Source organism: Xiphophorus hellerii, chromosome 9, assembly GCF_003331165.1.
Source record: "Xiphophorus hellerii strain 12219 chromosome 9, Xiphophorus_hellerii-4.1, whole genome shotgun sequence".
Taxonomy (NCBI): domain Eukaryota; kingdom Metazoa; phylum Chordata; class Actinopteri; order Cyprinodontiformes; family Poeciliidae; genus Xiphophorus; species Xiphophorus hellerii.
In genome coordinates, this window is record NC_045680.1 from 12,259,088 (window position 1) to 12,275,846 (window position 16,759).

The 16,759-nt window shown below is 35.8% G+C and overlaps 1 protein-coding gene across 1 annotated transcript; it reads right to left on the reverse strand.

The window, feature by feature from the left end:
- Window positions 1-344: 344 nt before the first annotated feature.
- Window positions 345-15,647, reverse strand: adgrl4 (adhesion G protein-coupled receptor L4). The gene is made up of 16 exons (XM_032573036.1): window positions 15,517-15,647; window positions 15,028-15,189; window positions 10,154-10,303; window positions 9,437-9,586; window positions 9,129-9,199; window positions 8,049-8,228; window positions 6,592-6,775; window positions 6,368-6,478; window positions 5,579-5,778; window positions 3,667-3,846; window positions 2,721-2,924; window positions 2,302-2,522; window positions 1,807-1,873; window positions 1,589-1,680; window positions 1,221-1,389; window positions 345-1,086 (listed from the first exon to the last, which is right to left on the reverse strand). Exons 1-16 carry the CDS (start codon window positions 15,560-15,562, stop codon window positions 1,024-1,026), a joined length of 2,250 nt encoding a protein of 749 aa, XP_032428927.1. The 5' UTR covers window positions 15,563-15,647; the 3' UTR covers window positions 345-1,023.
- Window positions 15,648-16,759: the final 1,112 nt, after the last annotated feature.

Below are 16,759 nucleotides of genomic sequence, written 5' to 3' on the forward strand. Positions count from 1 at the left end.
AGAATGACATTGTCAAAGTAACATACAGTATATGTTATTGTGTAACCATGCTCAGGCAACTACCTGGGTTATCAGAGCCTTTTCTTTCTCAAGCATCATTTGAAGTCGTCAACTTATCTGACGTTTTATTTTAACATTAGCCAGAAGAGGGCGATGTGAGCAGTTTTATGATACATGTGGACTGAGAACCCAGAATATATATTATGTTCAATGTGTTTGATTCAACATTTTCTTTTTTAATAAGAAAGATTATGTTGATCATGACTGATTTGTAAAATCACTAAAAAGATAAAACTTCCAATACTTCAGGCACTGTATTCATAAAACATCATTTATCATAATACTGCTTTTTAAACGTTTTTATTTATTTGTAATTTGAAAAGAAAAATCATGTTTTTATAAAAAATATTATTCTCAAGCATACAGCTTATGATAGTTAACAAACAATGCAAAGAATTTGTGACATAAAAGCACGAGTTATAATCCATTCGAGGTTTCTCATCATGTCCAGGAGAGGGAGCTCTTGGCCAATAAAATCAGAACAATGCTATCCTTTGACAGCGTTTATCAGCAATGTGTACGCGTTGACACATTTCTCTATATGATTTACTAATTAATTATAAAGGCGATTAGAAATAAAGAAATTCTTTTCAGAAATAAAGGTAAAAACATGATGTGTAAGAAACAACATAATACAAAAGTACAATCACTACTCTTTTAAAACATGTTTTTGCGGGGGAAAAAAACAAAAAAAAAAACAACTTGTGCAACTGTACTGAATAAAGATTGTGATGTGGTCAGATAAAAGCATATATATATATATATGTCATTAGTATTTAGACACAAAACCAAAAATATTTTAAATCTGCAAATGCTACATTCATCAGACATTTGTATTTTCTTCCCAATGATTTAAAAAAAAATAAAAAATAAAAAAAATAATAATAATCACAAGGTATCACTGAGCTGTACTATCAAATATTATTGTTAAAGTTCAGATGCTTGAGCTTTAGCTGATAGGTTTCATCTTAGGCATTCAAAACAGCAGGGTACATTTTTGAAAAGTCTGTAGTATTCCTCCTGAATCTGAAAGAAAAGCAGGAAAAGGTTTACATAAATACAATATGTTGACTTAAACCCAGAATTTTGATATGAATCTCATTGAAAAAGAAAGAAAGAAGAAATGAAAAAAAAACTAAGAAAGGAGGGAAGAACCTTACCTTTCTAGACAGCACACACAGAAAGATGAAGATAAACATTCCTTGGAAAGCGTTGGTTATGGTAAACAGATAAGCTGTCAGTGTGGTTTCATGGAGAATATGCAGTACTCCAAAAGTCCAGGTGGCGCCGAGCACAAACAGCAGAGCCATAGCACCACGGGCACAGGACCTGACGGGAACATTACTGATTTAACTAGACTGCACACAGCGCTGAAAGCTTTCTTTTTTAATGTGAAAAAGAACCTATTTATAATACAACATCATTCTAACAGGGCAGTGCCACCTACTAATCCATTAGATAAGAACTCTATTTAAGTTATTTTTTTGTTATTGTTGTTTTTGACCTACATAAAAATAAATATTCCTACCTGATGTTTTCATAGTGGCTGATTTCAGGCTTTTTCACAGCGGTGTGCCGGTACACCTTGTAGATGATTACTCCAAAGGCCAAAAGATTAACCTTTAGTTTGAAACAAGGCAAACACAACAAACAAGAAATGAGTCTAATGAATATTTATCAGACTTCTGTTTGTGGAATGAATGTTTCAACATATTCAGTTTATTGCTGATACATCTCTTTTTTTACCAGAATAATTAAACATGCAGGACCAATGAAGCTCCACACAAAGTGATTTTCTGTACTGAGCCAACACCTGAAAAACAAGGTTTGAGAAAATGATATTGGTGCTTTTTAAAAATAGCAACAACAAATTAATTACTGTTTGTATTTTTTTTAATTATTAGTATTAAGGTTAAAAAAAAAACTGTACAGAAAGAGCAACTTCTAAAATTAAAAAAATCTGCTTTTATTTTTAAGTCTCTTAATTGTGATTTGCATACTTGCACATTAGAAACGACTAATGTCTAATGTTAATCTTGTCTACGTTTTTCAAACAAAAGATAGTAAGATACTTTATGTTCTGTGAGACATTGTAACTTACTCCTTAATGCCAGATTTTTATGTATTTACCGTGCTTTAAAAAAATCTACATTATTTACAAAAAACAAATTGCAAGTTTATTTTTTTTGTCCTACAAATTTGATGAAAAAAAAATATATATACATAAATATTGCTGCTTACACTCTGTCTGTGCCATAATACTTTGAGCCGAGTGTCGCTGAAATTGCCACCACGACTGCAGGGCTCCCATAACCAAAAATGTAAAAGTTCCGGTGCAGAAAGCCTTTGTTGTAGATGACACCGACGACTATTAAATACAGATGAATGCCCTCAATGCACATCCAGGCAAAGGCTGCAAGAAAGAAATAGTGCAGCATCCCTGCAATCACAGAACAGAACAGCTGCAAGGAAAAGAGACAAGAGACAGAGAGAGATTTTACAAGTACTGCATGGGGGAGATTTATAAATCTGCAACACACTTCCAACATCTAATTTGTGTTTTTATGTGTAGATAAAAAATAAATAAATAAATAAAATGCAGATGTTATTGCACGATTGTCAGACAGATGATTATATCTGCTCTTTAAGTGCCTTCACACCTTGTGTGAGTTCATGTTGATCCCCACAAGGAAGATGAACTCAGCCATAAACAGGCTGCAGCACAGGTTCTTGTGTATGGTGGTTCTGGTGCTCTGGATCTCGCTGAAGAACCAGAAGGTGAAGATGCACAAGGACAAACAGATGAGGGAGATGATCATCCCCAGCTGGGTGATCCGGGTCAGGATGGTATTGTGGGCTGCCAGCTGGGAAGCAAATGGAAAGGGAGGTGTTTCATTCGCAGTTTCATGGTATGTTGGAGTTGTAATTTGTTGTATTTTCTGCTTGGAATCGCTTCATATAACATAGATGTAGACAGAGGTTACCCCAATATGCCAGCTTGTAGACATATTGGGTTTATATTGGTTTTAAAATATCAGAAAAATGCTCTGTTGAATTATTCTTTTGAGTTTAAATGCCCTGATTTTGCTTAGTCCATGTTTTAAAAGAATGTACCTTGTCACAAATTTTTGTTCACATCTGCAATTAAAATTACAGTTATAATAATTATAAAACCCCTTACTGGTCTAAGACTCCACAGAGTGCAGTAAAACAGTATTGCCTTTGGAAAAACAGCAAGCATCTTCCTTTTTAGTTAAATTTCTCAATGTTTTCATGTTTCCTAACAAAAATAATTAAAAAACCCTAACCCTATGAGTCTGAGAAACCCCTTATATATATATATATATATATATATATATATATATATATATATATATATATATATATATATATATATACATACATACACATGTGCGTGTGTAAATCAGACTTCTTAAAGGAAAGGAGCTGCCTCTTCAAGTATGCAAAGAATATTTCAAACATTTATGGTGCAACAAAGTCAGTATGAGAAACATCATCAAACTCCAGCTGCATTAAACTTAACACTGTGAGGACAAGTTAAACAGGGAAACCTTTAGACATGTATTTAAAAACAAAATTACTCACATTAGCTCTTCCAGATGACATGAGGATTGCAAAGTGTGTGAGATGATTGCAGGAGCAGTCGGTTGAGTTGCTGCTAACGTGGAGAGTCTTGCAGCCTTCAGTGGACCAGTGACCCTGCAGGCTGGCCACTTCATACTCCCAGAACGCACACTTCGTCACATCAACTTTAGTGTTGATGGGCTTTGGGGACAGAGGAGAAGCAGAGCAAGTGTTATCACTCTGGAAGAGGCCGTTTTTATTAGTTTTACCACTGCGGTGCGTGGTGATGCCACATAAAAACTGATTGTGCGGGTCTCATCAAAATGGCATTGCAAATGACTGCTTCAGTCATTTGATTGAGTGACTCAGTTTTATGACAAGTTCTACTGATAATTTCAATGCATAGCTTTGGCTTCAATTATTTTATTTTAAATATTACCTCATTATTTCATTTTTTCTCAATAATATTCATTTTGTTAGATTAATATCTAATAAAAAAATTGTAAATGAGTAAAAATTTGGAACACGTTAATTAAAAAAAAAAATTCTGTGTAAAATACCAAACAAGGAAGGAATGTCACTGAAATTATTGGTTGTTCATCTTTAAAGGCAATTTAAAGATAATTTTCCCTCTTCAGCATAAATCAACACCACCTTCATTGGGTTTAAAACTCTAGGGGGCAACAAAAATAATGATATTACATTTTCATACATTTTAATTATCTAAAAAGAAAATAGCAGAACATTAACTTTCAGGGTAATTTATCTCAGTACACTCAGTTTTTTCACCTTTGTTTGTGTTTTACAAGAAAGATGGTCTAAGATGCTAAGCAGGGGTAAAATTTCACTTTAATGTAAATCTTGAGGACAAAACTAGAGGATGAGAATTTGTGCAACAAGAGAAATGCAAATATCTCTTAAGCCCAATATTAATGTGAGATAAGAACTGACTAAACAAGATTAAATGACCTTTCAAAAATGTCCAACTGACCCAAAAATGATGGTTTCAAGTTGCAGAAGTGAAATGTAATGATTTTATTTTTTTTCACAGATAAACTAACACGTGACAAGCCTTGAACCACTTAAATAAAAATGAAGGAGAGCCCCTCTGACAGAGTGGCAAGTCTGAAAAAAGTTACACTTTGCCTTCCTTGTATTATCAATTCTTTTCTCATTTTGTATGCGTTTCTGGTTGTTTGCTATATCTTGTTAATTATTTGCCACAGTCAATCATTTGCTGTGTCTCTCCTTGCTTTCTTTGTCTCTTTTTGTTCTTCTTTTGATTTCCTTTGCAGCCGATTTTGATTTTCTTTGTGGTAGTGGTTCATCTTTTTGTTGCCGTTTGTTATTGTCATTTTGTATTATTCTGTAGCACTTTTGTGGTCTATTTTTGTAAATGTTTCACTTTGATTTCTAGTATTTTTGTTATCATTTTGTCATCTTGTTTCAACATTTCACATCCATTTTTAGTTTTTGTTTCATTTCAAGATGCAGCACTGTAACCTTTGTTGATGTAGCTCGTAAAGCTTTCTTGTCTCTGTAGTATTTGCCTTTGTAGATGTAGTCTCTGTTTCTTAGTGTTTTACCACACCGCGTTAGAGTTTTTACATTACGTTTCATTTTTATTATTATGGCAGGTTTTAATTCTTTGTTTTCTTTGTTTGTTTTAGTTTACATTTTAATACAGCCCCGAATCTTTAACACATTATAGGTTTTATTTTAGGTAATTCATGTGTTCTTGAACAAGTTTGTCTCCAAGTCTTTTTTATGAACAATAACAAAAACCAGCAAGTCAACATTTTTAGGTAAAGAGAGTCCTCTGTGGCATTCTCTTCATTACTAACAGACTCCACTGGAGTTCATTTTAAAAGGACAGCAGGATATGAGAGGACGGAAATAATGTAACTGGCATCAGCACTCTGCTCGTTTTTACCTCATTGTGCCTTAGAGTGAAGGTGACATGGTCAAGCTGGTAAACGTCAGCAGGTTTGACTGCTGCTGCCATGACTTGGGAGTTGACAGTGATTTCCCCAGTTCCTGCGTAGCGCGAGTAGTCAGTGACACCTGGGTCGCTGCTCGGCTTCAGGATGTCACTGACGCTGTCATATCGCACAAACACCACTGACACACTTCCTGATGGACAAAACAGGCAGAAAAAAGACAAGACGGAGTGAAACTTACTGTACTGCTTGTCAAACTTTTAGCTACGTGAAGAAAGCCAGTCAGCACCTATAGTTTTATAATAGAAAATTGGCTCACATTACTCAAGGCTCTCTGGGATAAACTGTGAAAATGCCTTTTTAATGCGGATCCAAAATCTCATAATCATCATGTCTTTTCAATAATATTTTGAATATTTTGATTTTAGTTGCCACATTCTAATTAATTCCTGGGACAGGGACCTTCTGATCTACATGGGAGTGTTTTCTTGTCAGTAAATGTGGCTCTAGTGTAAAGGCACTCTAAGTATAGATCTAAGTAGTAAGAAACGTTATATGTTCAGTTCATTTACCACTTATCAATCTGGAAATTGTAACAAATTAAATTTTAGGCTTTTAGACTACGGCAAATCACACTGAGAGCCATTATCCACAAATGAACAACACATTTAACAAGAATGATGGTGACAAAAAAACAAAAACAGAAGAAGCTTGTAAGAGGGAAAGTATTTTTCATGACAGAGTGACTTTCCGCTTCATACGATGAAAGTTAGCATCTTTACCGCTTATTTTCTCTGGTTTCGTCTTTTGGTTTAGGGTTATGCGATCCCCTCCCATTGAAACAGAAAGTGTAGCCTTTGTTTGAGAAGCATCAAAGGTGAAGAGTTTCAGTTCTGCAGAGAACAAAAATAAAAAAAAGAGTCAGTAATATCTAAATATACACCCGAGGATGAATAGTTTCATATAAGTGAGAGAATTTTGAGACTTTCTGTCACAGTTGCCTCACCCAATTCAGACGCTTTGATTTGGAGCTCAGTTGGAGTTTTGTGGTTGGAGCCCAATGACAGAGCACTTTCTTCAACAACATGCAGCAGCTTGGTGATGGTGTGTTCACGCCGCTCCTCTTTCATTCTGTTCCAAGCCACTAGTTCATCCTTCTCCACCAGATTGCTCACTGCTTTCACTAATTTCTGTTTGACAAGAATTTTTATGATATGTGGATGTAATGTTTATTTGTACTGCACTGTGATTTTTGTTGTGGTTTAAACGTAACAGCCATCTTTATTTTGATTATAGTTATAAAGAGAGGCAATAAAAACCAGTTTAAAAAATGGGGCCTCCGGGTGTCTATGTATTACATTCTGCAATGCAAAGGTATTCCTTAGATTTTCCCACATTCTTTCATGTTAGTGACATAAACATAACAATGTGAAGTGGAAGAAAATGGATGCATGGTTTTCAAAATGAAAGTCTGAAAAGTGTGACATGTACAGTATTTGCATCAAATGCCTGTGTGTCAAAGCATGGCAGAACCAAGCATCTTTTGGGAATTGTACCCATGCAGATCATTTGAGATATGTCTCTACAGGTTTGCATATAATAAAGACTGAAGTTTGTGGCCTATCCTTTGCAACATTTTCAAGATCAGTAAAATTGGAGGGAGAAAATTTGTAAACATATTTCTCCAGGTCTTGCCACACCGGGCCAATATATTACTACAACCCTCATCACAACTCTTCTGTGGCGCTCCCTTTGTATTCCTGTCAGCTCTAACCATCTGCTGAAGAAAAATAACCTCACAGTATTATACTGCCACTACCATGTATTAGGGTGAAAATAGTGTGTTTAAGGTGACGTGCAATGCTGGTTTTCCCCAATAACGAGCAATTTTCATATAGATCAGAAAGTAGAATCTTGGTCTCAAAGTGCCCTCTTCCACATTTGCTGTGTCCCTAACTTGGCTTCTGGTAAACAGCACAAGCGACTGACAACCCATTTAAAATACATGTGACTTCTGAAGGCAATTGGCTTAACTGGATGAGAGCAAAGGGGGCTGAATGCAAATGCACACTTCACAATTAAGATTTTCTTCCCAAAAGCAGAAATACTAAAAACTACGGAACTTTTACCTTCTACACCAAAATTAGGCACTACATTTAGCTGATTTTTCACACAAATGTGCTGGTTTCCTTCATGATTATTGTCAGTAAAGATAACTACCACAAAAAATATGTTGACGTTTGTGGCTGTAACACAACAAAATGTGAAAGTTCAAGGGGTTATAAACACCTTTGCAACGCCTCACATATATCTCATGATGGCATTCAATGATTTGAGACTGCAAGTCTTTATAGAGGGCACATGTAGCAGAAGTAGTTCTTTTAAACCAGTTCAAAACATGGCTGCTGTTTCGGCATAGCTCCAAGTGTTGACTGAGAAACAACAATGGTAAACAGAGCCTACTGAAAGAGTGGAGTTGACGGCAGATGGCTTGACAGTGTAATCCTTCTCCACAGCAGCCAGTGTTGATGCGGATCGACTCAAGGCCTCAACATATGCGATCACTTCCACTGAGGTAAGTTCACCAGACGTCCTGTTGGCAATTTCTCTCAGCAGGCTTTGTGGCTCCGTGAGGTTGCTCATCTAAAGTGGGAGAGAGGTACTTTTTGACGTCTGAATGCTGTTAAACTTTCAATGACTCTTTTAAAGTGACTTCAAATCTTTTCAGTATGTTGAAACTTGCGGATAGCTCGGTAATATATACACAAATTTCTGCCGAAGGCTTCTTCGTGAAAATCTTTAAATTATGTTGCACTGGTGGGTAAAGTGTGATTTGAACTTAAAATAATGTTTAACTTATTTTTGTTATCTATAAAATAGCTTGGTTGGTTTCTGGGAACAAGAAGCAGGTTATCTTTGCAATATTTGTGATGAATGTGTATACACCACATTGATTTAAAATATATGAATTAATACACATAAAACAAACATACACAGATATCTATAATTAACATATTTACTGATTCAAATGTAGATTGTATAAATTATAATAGTCATACATACTAAAGTTATTGATCACATAGCCAGTAATCCTGCAGTATGTCCATATAAAGACACTTTCTCCATATAGACATCTAGTACAGCTGAAATCTGATCTAAATGTGAGAATTTCTTTATGTTCATTTTTAAAACCAACTTTCAATTTCAATGATCAATTAGCCATATATAAGCCCTATTTCTAGCAAAACAGCTAATTTGTTCCTTTTATTGTACTTGCAGCCAGCCACAATTCAGCTGAAGCTGTCGTTGGAATGTGATTTAATGTTTCCAAATGGATTCAGTGTTATTTCTCATGCACAACCAAGAGTTCAGAGCTGCAGGTTGGAATCACAGATCATTTTTACATCACAGAGTCTGATGATGCACATTGCTGTACGTAATGTGGCTTTAACTTGTTCTGCCTTATGTTACTCTTCACTCTCTCCAACAGGGGGCAGCTTTATCATGTCTAGTTTTACTGTCCCTCAACTGAGGGGTACTTACATTTTCGAGTGTTTTGTTAACAGCCTGTGTCATGCATCCAATGTTGTCATGGCAATCTTTTTGAGGATGTTCTGAAAAACAACAGTTTCATTTATGAAAAAATAAGGTTTCAGAGAGCATGGTATAACGTTCTTCGGTTTGCACTCATAAAACCTGAAATTTTCACAATGCATCAACATGTTACACAGCAAATCCTCAAAGAAAGTTAAAATTGTGTTGAAGAAACTAAAAAATAGGATGAAAGAAGATACATATCAAAAGACTGCTGCTGCGTGCTTTTGTGCGAGTTCTTGAATTCTCATACCGACCTTTACATCTTGCACCTCTCGCTGGATGAAAGTGTTTATCGCCTGAAGTTGAGATGTAATCACGGTTACAGGAGCAATAGAAAGATCCATTTGTATTATGGCAGCGTGAGTTTGGGCCACAGACCGGTTCTGATTCACATTCATCAACATCTAAAGGATGCAAATAAGACAGAGAGCTTTAATTAAATTCTTGCACTATAATATAAGCAACACCAACGTAAAATAAAACTTGCTTCTACATCATTTATGTCAGCGACCGATAAACCTCGAAGCAGTAAACTCTTGTAAGCATCTTTTGCAGCTAGATATTCAGAACTCGTCTGTTGCATGTTTCCCTGACATCCGGTTGGATTTCTGCAGGAATTCTTCAGTCTGCAGCTTAACAATAAAGGTGCTGATTTTTTCCTGGTGCAAAATAAACAAAACATCTCAGATGGTTTCTCAGGGCAGCAGATGGGAAAGAAGTAGCAAGAGGCTGAAGAGGAAAAAAAAAATCTCCTTCAGCATATTTATCTTCCTCTCTCCAGTGAGAAAGAAAACAGTTCACACATTCATGCAGACCTCACGTCCTCGCAGCTGCGAGGTAACTGCATTAAAACACATTCGTGTTGGGTACTTGTACTGAGGTCCTCCGAGAGTACAGTTTAGTTTAAGCTACAGATCCCTGTGTGGGATTTTTTTTCTTTTTACATATTTACAAACTTCCCCTGAGATTACCTGTGCATCCACTGCCATCATTGGGCTGGAACTGGGCACCTCCAGTTGATGTGTATCCAGGGACACATTTACAGTAGTAGCTACCCTCTGTGTTTGTGCACTGGGCCCCATCCCCGCAGATGTTAGTCACATTCTGACATTCATTGTCATCTGAGGTGAGAAGACAGAGTAGACAATTGTACAATTAGAATAATTTACAATTACACAGCAAATTTGTAGGAGGGATGGCAGTGAAATATTTTGGTAAGTTATACAAAGCAGTTTGAAACAGTTTAAGTTCCAAGTGCTTTTTTTTTCTTTTCTTTTTTTGCATTTTTTCATATCATAATGTCTAATTTTCAAGTATTGCATTGCATTTTTACAACACATATTAGCACAAAGAGGTGCACAATTTTGAAATTAAAAAACGTATAGGGTTTTCAAAGTTATTTTTTGAAAATTAAAATCTAAAACAAGTAAACAGCACCCCTTTATTCTGTCACCCATTAATCACTACGAAATTCCTGCGTCCTGCATTTTAAGAAATAAAATCTATAAGAGGCAGCAATAATGCTATAGCATGACAATGACACTAAAAATAATCCGAGCTTCAGTGTAATGGCCAAAATTTTCGGTCAAACTGATAGCGACACATTCTGAAAAGATCAAGAGTGGGAGGCAGCTTGACAAATGATTTACTCAGGATGGTTGAACACAAACGTAAAACAGATTTGTAAAACAAAAAGAAAATCAAGTATCAGTAATAAACTGTTTTATTTCCCCCTGGATGTGCCAGCATCTGTACATGTGGCATCTCTGCTAAGTTTTTCTCGGCTTCATATTGTAACCAGTAATAATATGGCCAATATGCAGCCTTATCGCACTTGTCTTTTTCCTCATTAAGAAGCAGTTTGTTTTGACATAGGATTTGCATTTTACTCTGCTGAGATATCAAAATCTTGGTTCTGCCTCTTCCTCAGTAAATTAATATCTTACTGACTGCTGAGCTTTAATGCAACATGACCAGGCTATTACAGTGTGCCTGCTTTTTGACAACAAAAAAGTGATGGTAATCATTAGTAACTCACCAAAAGCAGTTCATGTTGAGATTACTGTTTGAGTCCAAAAATAGCACCATAAATTACAACAAGCAAAGAATTGTCCTACACAACTATTTAGTGTGTAAAAAATCTTGAACCTCCAATCAGTGTTACTTTGAAATGAAGTTTGGGCTGGTAGCAATATTTGCTATTTTTATATGTGGAATCTTATGATTTGTTTAATTCCAGTTTATTCAAATGACTTCCAAGCACTTGTATTTCTGTTCAGGTGTAAAAAGCAGCCGATGGGCAGCTTGCTGTGGATGTGGTGGCTGCTCACTCATTAGAGAAAATGCTGTTTCAGCCTTATTTTCAAACACATCATCCTTGTTGCGCTCCACAGTTTACTGTAAAATGACCTACAGGGACTTTGGCTTCGCCTGGATGTGATGAACACTTTGCTCTCCCACTTTCCTGTACCTTTTGCACAAAACATGTCCGGTAAAGGAAATCCTCTATTCCTATACAGGAGGTGACCAATACAAAGATGTCACATGTTTTTTAACTCCCCCTGATGTGATCATCCCGATGTGACCTGTGTTCTTATTCCTTCAACTTTTTAGCATTTAGTCAGGATATGAACCTGAATCTTCAATGTACTCTATTGGGATGTTGTGTTGTAAATTGCGAAAGAATTTAAGGAATTTAATGGAATTTAAGGAACGGGATATGTGGTTTTCAACAAAATTGGCAAATAAAAATCTGAAAAATTTTCTTTTCATAAAATATGAAAACCATTCCCTTCCACTGTGCACCATATTTTATGTGAGTCTATCACATAGAATCCCCCAAAACACACTTTGTTTGGATTCATTTTCAATACATCCTGTTAATTTTTCATAAATTCCTCTATCATCTGGAAAAGGAGAACTGCACTGGCAGCTTGATCTTAGTTTTAAAATTTGGTCCCAGAGGAAATATAAATCGTGAATTGCCTGGTTGGTAAAGAATTCGGAAGCCCATCTCTCAAAATACAGTACGTACACTGTGCTTGTGCTTTTGATTTGGTCAGGAAACGGGGCGGAAAAAGTTCCAGCAATTATAAACAGCTCAGAAACATAACAGGAAGATCAATGTCAACCAAAAGGCAGAGACAGCGATAAATATTTTACCAATAAAGCTGCTTCATGGAGATTATGTCTCTCCTAACTGTGCCCAGTCTCTCAAACTTTACATATGGCATCAAAAATGCATACAATATAATAGAATGTAACACATTCTGAAGGTTTGCTATGCTACATTTATATTCTATATATATTCTAATTCTAATTATAATTACCACCTTAATAGAAATATATGGAGTTATAACAACATTTTTTCCATATTGTCTGACAATTAATTAAAATTACCATTTTTTTCTTTTCTTTTTTTGTGTTTGCTAAATACCAGAATATTAATTGGGATTGTTTTACAGATTTTGTTTATTGCTTTCCACAATATCAGTTTACACACAACGGTTTTTAAATACCTTAAAATGATTTAATGATGATGATGATGAAATCATTTTTTCTTTAAGCTTATGTTGGGTTATTTTATAATGTTTAATTTAAATAGAAACACCCTTGTAAACCACATCTCAAACACACTGCTTCTTGGTGTGACACCAAAACAACTTTTGCCAATAAGCCGAACAAGAGAATTCTGTACCAGCACAATCTTGGTTCATCTTTGATTACAATTTGCATTGATCCCAAAATAACAGTAAAAGACCTTGTGAATATTTTTGGCAGAACCTGACAGGAAATTGTCATTGTCTAACATGAAACAAACCCCACAGGACAAGTGCTATAAGGCCACTTAGTGAAGAAGAAGAAATCATTACTGCAAAACCAGAATAACAAGCCAAATGACAATTTGTAAATACACTCAGGGTCTGATCATACTGAAATGTAAGTGTTCACCATACTGATTATTGTCACATTTGGAGGAAAATTAGGGAACTTGCAAATATGAGAACACCATTCTAAAACAACATTGTGTGATCTACTGGACTTCAAATGGAAATAACATGTAGAAAGCACAATTGTGAGAATTTTTAAATATCATTTTAATAGGTCAGCTAGGAAGTTAAGTTGTTGACATGTCTTTTTTGTTCTTTACAATGTCAAGATCACGTTTTTTTTTATTTCTGTCGTGCATGTATCATAATTCAGACCGAGTTGCTTTGTAAAGAAAACTCCAGTGGACATAGCTGGAGGTCTCAACAATCACGTGGGTCACTGACTACTTGACAAACAGACCACAGTTTGTGAGGCAGATAGACTGTGTGTCTAACCAGGTGACCAGCAGTGCAGGAGCACCACAGGGGACGGTACTCTGACCATTTCTGTTCACTCTGTACACTTCAGATTTCCAGTACAGGTCAGACTCCAGACATTTGCAGAATGAATCAGATAACTTTCCAGTCGTGGTGGACCAGTTTGTGGAATGGTGTGGAAACAATCATCTTATCTTAAATGTGAACAAACCAAAGAGGATGATTATAGATTTCAAAAGAAAGAGGGTTTGGTTAAACTATATTTCTATCATGGGAGGAAGTGGTTGAGGAATATAAATACATTGGTATTCATCTGGACAATAGTATGAACTGGAGATGCAACAGCAAAGCTATCTACAAGAAGGCACAGAGCAGACTGTACTTCTCAGGTCTGTAAGTCCATCTACGTTTAATCTCTTCAGAAATCATTTGTTGGCAGAGCAGCATCAGAGCCAGGAACTTAAAAAGACTCAACAACCTGATAAAGAAGGCAGGTTCTGTTCTGGGAATGACTGTGGAAGCACTGGAGGTTATGGTGCAAACACAAAATCAAGGCCATTATGGACAACCATGAGCATCATCTTTATGAGACTGCTTAATAACAACAAACTGACTTCAGTCAGAGGCTGCTTGAGACTCACTGTAATACAGACAGCTACAGGAGGTCCTTCCTGCCTCTAGCCATAAGATTCAACAACAACCCTTTGAAGAACCTTGGACAACATGAGTTACAATTTTCCCTTTAAGATTTCTAAAGAATTTGAATTGAATTTTAATTCAAATGGACATTCGTTCTAAGCACACCATAAAAATGAGTCAGAATTCAGCTGCAGGGCAGCAAAGTTGACATTTTGGAGAGGCCATTATGAAGCTCTGATAATTTGTGGGCGTTATGTGAGACAGGAAGTCTACAAAGCTGAGTAAGTTACCAGTTCTGTCAGAAAGAATAGACCAAAAACTTGCATTAGCAGCTTGTCGAAGGACAGAAAAACATTTTAGCTAAATTATACAGTTTAACAGGCAATTATACTAAAGAAATCTGTGTAAAGCTCTGACTACAAAGAAAGTAATAAAAAAATTCTCAGAAATTCTGACATTTAGCAAGTAGAAATAACTTTGTTCATCTTAACTGACACAAAACAGAAAATGTATAGCCTTGTCTAACAGACAGTAAGAAAATATATATGTTGTGTCCTTTTATGAAATTTGTGCAAATAAAAAATTTTAACTACAGAAGTTAGTATAAAAAAGTGTCGATTCTTTTCTGGTTTAAGATGCTTAATATTATTTAATAAATAATGAATGCAGATTTATGTACATTTTTACAGTTTAAAATTAATCATCAACTTCAGTTTCAGCAACCGTCATGAAAAAGAATTTTTAAATTAAACCACATGTGTGCAAACTGAAAGACTTTTCTGGTATGAACAAAAAAATTTAGTGTTGACTTCTGATCCACATATCCACATCAGATTTCCTTGAAAACAACATTTTAAACCCCCTCAAATAAATAGGTGAATGTGTGTGACTGTGTTCACCTTTGCAAGTTCTTATTCCATCTCCTGTATATCCATAGTTACATAAGCAGACGTTGCTTGATCCATTCTGAGGCTTACATGTTGCTTTTGAGTGACAAGATTCACAAATCTTGTCACTCAAGACTGAAAGGCTTCCAGTGTCCATTAGACTCCAGAGCCATGCTGTGAAGAGAAATACAACTAACAATTTAAACTCACAAGATTCCTAATCCTTCAGCAATAAAGGATGATGGTTTTTATCTAAAGATGTTTTTCTCCAGTGTAACAGAAATTAATTTCTAATGTCTTCTGTGTGCCATAGATTATCAGTTTATATGGAAACATACAAATTTATCATAAATTTGGAAGAAAAATGCTAAAAGTTATTGTCTTTAAAGTAAGCTCAAGTACAAGTTTCTACTAAAACAACTTATGAGTAACATTATGACTCAGTTATTGAAGCTTTGTTTTAGATCTATGTTATACTACAAAACAAGGAAGCTTCCTTACCTGCGAAAAGTAGAAGTTTCTTTGGTGACTTGAGCAGAGACTCCATACTTGACTTTGGGACTGGATTATTCTTTCAGTCCAGAAGGCAGTGGCCTGCCTGGTGACGTAGACCATTTCCTTGCATCAGTTTTCCTGTTTCCCTAAACCTGGCCCTTCCTGTCCTGATCTTTAATCTGCTTTCAAAAACTAGCATCCTGACCCCTTTTACCAACCGGTTGACTACAAAGACTGTTTTATGACTTTATGTTACCCTATAAATAAGCAGAAAACATTCTCCTGACACTTAATCACATTTTTGTGGAGTTATTTGCAGCTCGACTTTGCATTGCCATTTTGGTGCCTTCCTTCTCATTGTTCTCATTGGAACACATACAGAAGGCTATGTAAACATGGGTCAAAACAACACAGACTGGGTTCACCGAAGGACGACCCCCTCCCTTCCGCAAAAAGACGGTTTACAAATTTACACACGCACACATTCCAGCGTGTCCAGAGTGTCTTTCAGTGTCTGTTTCAGTGTTTCTTAGACAAAGGATTGGACATCTGCCTTTCCGTTAGCCTCTAACTGCTGAAGCAAGCTATAAAAAAAAAAAAAAAAAAACAGCAACCAATTTTCAGCTTCTATTTTCAGTTTCATGTTTGTGTTAGGGTTATTGTTGGGTTGATAAAAAGAAAACAAATTGAAAAGGAGACACTGATTGGGGCAAGTCTGGACTTATCGCTGGTCAAATTCTAATTTATATTCAAAGACTTTTCTTTGACGGTTTTTCTTTTGTAAGGTCTGGCCTTTTAACGCATTGCTCTTTAAAACAGCAATTCATTGAAGAAGCTGTGTTCTATTAATGAAGCCATTTGACGACTATGCAGTGTGCCGCATTCACATTTACAAACACACTGCCTTAAAACATGATTTATTCCTATGACCAAGGCCCGAGTAATTGTGGGATTGAATAAAATGGCAATATAAACAGAATTTTCAGACCCTTTGTGCTGTGGTCACATTCAGAGTGTGTCTTTGAAGATAAGTGATAAAGCACTGCTTTCTATTTTTGGTTCTTTGACATCTGTCATGGACTAATGACTCTTTTCTCTGTCAAGAAAATGAGCAGGGCTCTGTGCTATTTAGTTCTGGTAGACTTCTGACCCATCAAAACAAAGTTTTTTTTCCTCAACAGTAAAAGGTTATTTCTACAGCAAATATTTCCAATTCTGTAATTCTAGTCAATCCATCAATACTATAAAT